This window comes from Varanus komodoensis, unplaced genomic scaffold, assembly GCF_004798865.1.
Source record: "Varanus komodoensis strain SLA01 unplaced genomic scaffold, ASM479886v1 scaffold43, whole genome shotgun sequence".
NCBI lineage: Eukaryota > Metazoa > Chordata > Lepidosauria > Squamata > Varanidae > Varanus > Varanus komodoensis.
Genome location: NW_025335985.1, coordinates 2,115,183 through 2,121,182, shown reverse-complemented (window position 1 = coordinate 2,121,182; position 6,000 = coordinate 2,115,183). Strand labels below are relative to the sequence as shown.

The following is a 6,000-nucleotide window of genomic DNA, read 5'->3' as shown; positions in this document are numbered from 1 at the left end:
AAAAAAAATACCATAAAAAAAAAATTTCCCTTTTTTTTAAGAACCTTTTGGGGAGGGTTGAAAAAAAAAGGGGGAGGGTTGGAAGTCCCCCCCCCCCCCCCGGGCTCAGGTCAATCTTTCCTTTCTGCATATTCTACAAAGGCAGTTTTTAATGGTGCCTTTGTGGATTGAGGAAATGATGAAAGCAGTAACTAATATGACAAGGGGGAAAGCCCCTGTTCTGGATGGATTTTAAGTTGAGCGGTACAACACATTTTTAAGCTTTCTAGCCCCTAGTTTTGTTGTTTGCACAATTCTATTTTCTAATTGAGTTCTCTTTCATCGGTAGTCACTGATGCTTACAAGGTCATGCCTTTTGTGCTAGTTATTGACCTACTTCATTGGTCAATGCTGATGTTAAAATAATAAATGCAATTGTGGCTGACACACTGGAACAAGTTATGACAAAGTTAGTCCGACCCAACCAGGTGGGATTCCTTAAAAAAGGCTGGGGGCTGACTAGCTCAGATTGCTTGTGGATCTGACTGCACTGAAAATGGGTAGAAAAGACACAGCTCCTATAATCTCTCTGCCAGCAAGAAAAGGCCTTTGATAAATATTTATTGGAAATTTACATTCTTCACACAGAGAAATCTGGGTTTTCCTCCAGAATTCCAGAAATTGGTTCAAAGTTCTCCGAAGCCCCTAGAGCTAGACATCGGATCAATAGTGTTTTTCTCACTCAAGAGAGGTACTAGCCAGGGATGTTCTCTCTCCCTCCCTCCATTATTATTTGACTTATATCTGGAAACACCTGCTGGGTGCCATTTAACAGAAACCAAATATCCATGGATTTGTGCATGACACATTAGAATATAGATGCATTCTGTATGCTGACAGTCCTTTGGAACTCCAGGCATCTGTTCAGGTTCTGAGGCAGACAGTTAATGATCTTGAATATTTATCTGGTTATTCTATTAACTGGTCAATAGAACTGATGTCTGTTGGAAATAATACAATCCTTGGAGTGTTAACTGGCAATCTAGCCTTTGTGATGAGTCTCTAATCTCCTAGGTGCGTTTTGCAAATGAATAAGTTAAATCTGAGTAAGTTGATCAATGTGCTCTCAAGGGACATCGACAGATGGTCAGCCTTAAAACTCAATCGTTACCTTAGGGTACACACACTGAAACTGAATGCAATAAACCAAATTGTTTGTTTTATGTGACTTTATTTTATTTATACCTGGTAAATGTTTTCAGAAGAGTAATGTTTTCTATAAATTTTATGGGGTCCATTCTGCCATGAATATCCTTGAAAATGAAGCAACATTCCTGCAAGGAGGGGGATTTGGCTTCCCTGATCTTTTCCTATACCACTGGGCCTGCCTTGCATTAGAGTTTGATCTTTTACATTTAGGTTGAATTTTTCTTCCTGGTCACTTGTAGAATCTGCCTGGTTGGACCCTCTTCCTAGATGGGTTGACTGGGCCGTCCTTTTACCAGAACCCACAACATGCCTCATGCAGTCATGACTGATAGCATGCTGTGCAGCCTATTTTCTTGTCAATTGCAATTGCAGCTTGACTTATTTCCACATGCAAAATTAACTTTACAAGGGAATCCATACATGAAGATTGGGAAGAAGATGTGTGTTTGGCCAGCTTGGACAGACAGACCAATTTTTACTTCGGTTCAGCTTGTTCTGGTAACTTTGGGCCATTTTCTGCAGGCTGGTACAGCTGCACCACAATATATACCTCTAAAACTCTGGTTAGAATCTAGGTTTGGCTGCGGCACTTTTACAGCCTCTAAGCTTCCTGTGTTGGGCTAAAATTGGCTTATAATTTATGTCTATAAACATGTAGGGAAAATATCTTGTTTTCTTGTGTTCTTTTTAGGTTGTGCAGCCTGCAAAAACGAAAACAGCTGCATTTTTTCTGGGTGTCCCAAAATTACAAGTGATGATTTACTTTCTTTCCTTTTTTCCAAAATAGCTCAATATTTTGCCAGCATCATGGTTATTGTTGGCTTATCTGTGGTGGTGACAGTCTTAGTTCTTCAGTTTCATCATCATGATCCACAAGCAGGAAAGATGCCCCAGTGGGTAAGTGGCTAATGCACATAAATGCCTAAAAATGTATAAGGAATATGGTAATATTTTATTATGCTGGTGCGAGTAGAAAGAAGGGAACATTTAGAGAGGGTCATAAGTCTTCCTCCATTTTTAACGCAACATACATGCTTTAGACTGAGCCTGAAAACGTGATCCCTCAAGTGGAATGCAGCTCACCATCAATTCAATCAATATTTTGTTCTCACTGCACGGGAATGCAAAAATAATGGTGGAGAATCACATACATGGTTGTTTGGCTGTTCTTGACATGGCAGGTCATAAGCTCTGCATATCTGTGATGAGGCACAGGTAGGTTGGCTTGCGGCTTGCAGGCTCTGCTTTGTTTGGACATCCGCCGAATGGAGGGCCACAGCCACTAGAATTAAAGAATTCTGGGGTCATGAATTCACTTTGAGAGCTAGAAGTGAATGGACTTCACTGTCTTTTTGTACAAAATTCCACTCACGGTTACCCCTTCCGCCCTTCTGTAAATTTTCTTCATTCCAGTAGTACAAGTTAGGGCGAGGATGAGTCATTTTGTTCCTGTTTGTTTAACATTTGTGATTGTGATGGGTTATATTTGCATGCCACCTTTCTCCTATTGTGGAACTCAAGGTGGCTATATATGGAATGCGCTCCCCAGAGAGGTCCGCCTGGAGCCGTCGTTATTTGTTTTTCGGCGCCAGGCCAAGACCTTTTTATTTAAACGGCATTTTAATTGTTAGTTTATTTATTGATTTTATATCTTTGGCCAGGATGTTTCCAATTATATTGTTTTTATACGATTGATATGTATTTATTTATTGTTGTAAGCCGCCCCAAGGCTTCAGCGAAAGGGGCGGTTTAGAAGTTAAATAAATAAATAAATAAATAAAGTGGTCTAAATAAATCAATATGTATTTATTTATTTATTTATTTATTTTTGTACAAAACCATATATATGGTTCCCAGGTGGTCTCCCCTCCAAGCTCCAGCCACCTCAGACCTGCTTAGCTTTACATCTCAGTGTCCGTATGTTCCTTCAGACCATTTTCTGGGCCAATTAGGAGTCATAAATCTTTGCCAATCTACAGCAAAGCACCCAGATGCCTACCAATGGTTCTTGATCTATCTTCTGCCTACCTGTGACCCGGGACTGCACAGCCTGTGACCCACCAAGCCAAATATTGCCTACCTGTCAGATCTTGTGACCTGTCATGATTGACATCCACCAGTTTTCAGATTTCAGCAAAAAGAATGCCGCAGCCTGCAGCTGTGCCTATGGAGAGGCAGTTTGAGGGCAGAAGGAAATGACACCTGCCCCTTCTAAGGCAGCTGTGAAATAATGGGACTTCAGGAGGAAATGATACAATGTCCGAGAGCTTTCAGACATCTGGAGAAGTGCAGTGAGGCACAGATTTTTTTTTGGTGTCTCAAGATCTGAGGGGTGAAATTTGGAGGAGGCTATGTAAGACCTCGTGCCATGTGACCTAGCCACTGTTTACCTAGTGGCATGATGCACTTTCTTTTTCTGCCTCTGGAGAAGGAATCCCTTGGGGACAATTAGAAGTCTGCAGAATGCAGAAGCATTAAGCCTGGCCTGTAATATTGCCCATGTAATAAGCATAAAATATTACCGGTAGCTGAGACAGTCTAGAGATACTTCTAGGGTATGGGAAGTGTACTACTGAGGGCCTCTCAGTATGGCCCCAGTCATACTGAGGACAGCTTACAGTCTTCAAGAATATCACAAGATTTGTAGCATGGATGTTCCTAGAATCAGTGGATTCCTATCTAAGGAAAGCTCACAGTGATGGCTGCTGTTGAATTATCTTTTGGCAAGCCATTTCAGCTGCTTCTTTCATCACTAACTCATAATTCATCTTCCAAGCATCTGCATCTGTGCATTTCAGCTGAAACAAAATAGACAGAAAAGCATACTTCCTCCTTTGTGGGATTGAGATGTTGCATTCTAGGCACCTGGGCGATTTGGAAAGACACTGGCCTTGCTCCTTAATGTGGCTAAGAATACCTTGTGCATTGCAAAGGTTTCATATGGAACATGGAAGGGGCATGCTAAAAAGCATGTTTGGTTTTGAACACAAAATTGGCCCAGGAGGGGTACAACATAGACTCATCTCTGTAGCTGTGCAAGGAATGCCTCAGCAGAATACTAAGAAGTCTTTTTGCTCATACAAACCAATAAAACATGAGAGAGTGTCGCTTTTATGATTCTTATCACATCAGCACTGTTATTCTTTCTCCAGCTCGCTTGCAGGCTGTGTTACGTTTTTCAGCTGGTAAGAAAAGGAATCTGTTGGAATACCTATCTGGAGAGAAGGGTGACTGCCCTTTCTAGGACTTTTATTTTCTGGCAGTCTTGCTGCAGTGGATTTTCTCTTTCACATAAATATTCTTCCCTGTGGAGCAGAGTCCTCTCGAGTTCATTTCTCAGTTTATAATTAATTGCATGTGGTCGTGTGATTGTTTCTCAGCTTGCAAATAATTTTCAAAGAGGGCACCTTCTTCAAGAGTTCATTCTAAAAATAACCCCCCAAAGAAAAGCTTTTTCTTGATTGGGGGCTCTATAAAATTGCCATTGCAATTCTTCCTTAATGCTACCATGAATGTTTACAAGGACAGGAAAGCCTGTCATTTGTCCACTTACTGGCCAGCTTAGTGATTAGCAGCTAATGAACTGTAGCAATGAGACCGTATTCTATGACACTGTGCATTGTTGGTGCATAAGGGTTTGATGACAAGTCTGATTTAGCTGAAGAAATTGGCAAATAAATGGGTGTGCTCACATATTTTCTCAGGCTGAAATGTTCCAGAATAGGAGGTGGTGTAATATTACCTGGAATAGTGGTGGCCATCTGTGTTGATGGGAGCAAAAAAAATGGACTCCATCTCTCTCTTCCACCCTTGCTAGGATAAAAGATTGCTATTCTAGACAGTATCACAACCCTTGGATCAGACTTCCAGTACTGGTTTACCTGTATGAGAAGGGCATCACTGAGTAGTGTTACTTTTAGTTCATCATTGTAAGGCAAGGCTCAGTCCAATGCATGTTTAGACAGAATAAAGGGCTGACAGTTAAGATACTGTAGGCCTTCTTTTTTCCATCTAAACATGCATAGGATTGCAACCCTAACCTATTTGAGGTATTTTTTTTACAAAAGCCAACACATTGTGAAGCATTTATCTCAGAGCTGAAGAATTTAAACCAAAAAATTCACAGGGAAGGACCATCACCACTTTCTGACCACTGAAGGATTTCTTCCATGCAAGTTTCCTCACCTGAATTTAGCTTGCCAAAATGGAACTGGAGCCTTGGCAAGGGTCAGGCCTGTCAGGTGAAGAGGTCAAAGGTCCACCTAGCCCAGCACTCTGCTTCTGACCATGACCCATCAGGGGTCTCAGGCCCCAATTATGAGCAGGGCCGGAAGCAAACAGCTCTCTTCTCCCTTCCCCATTTTCTGTCCCCAGCACTTGGTGTTTTAGGACTTTTCAACTAACTGCCACTACCTTATAATGCAAGAATCAGAGCCCATTTTTATAGAGAATATTCCAGTTGTTCCTCTCAAATACTTTGGGACATCCACAGATGTTTTAGAATAAAATTCTTTCAAAGGTGAGTTGAAATCTCTTGGGAAGGTAGACCGGCACACCCGCCACCTTCTGACATCATCTAGCTGTCACCATCTGGGATATCATCCCAGTCCTGAAACAATTCTGTCACCTTGACGTTACACCATAAGAACAGAAAGGGCAGGCCTTCACAGTGTCTGTGGTCTCTGAATTCACACAGGAGGCATCCATTTGTGCTCACGCCGCACAATCCAAGCAAGCTGCTATTTTGAAGATAAGTATTTGGATCTTCCAAACTGAAGCCTTCTGGGCAGATCCTCCAAAAGTACTAACTTT

General features: G+C 41.6%; 1 protein-coding gene across 1 annotated transcript in view; it reads left to right on the top strand.

Annotated features, from left to right (window-relative positions):
• Window positions 1–6,000, top strand: part of LOC123030177 (neuronal acetylcholine receptor subunit alpha-7-like) — a 113,070-nt gene that overhangs the window by 104,598 nt on the left and 2,472 nt on the right. The window contains exon 9 of the mRNA XM_044443862.1: window positions 1,976–2,085. Coding sequence (XP_044299797.1) covers window positions 1,976–2,085 — 110 coding nt within the window. The remainder of the gene's footprint in view (window positions 1–1,975; window positions 2,086–6,000) is intronic.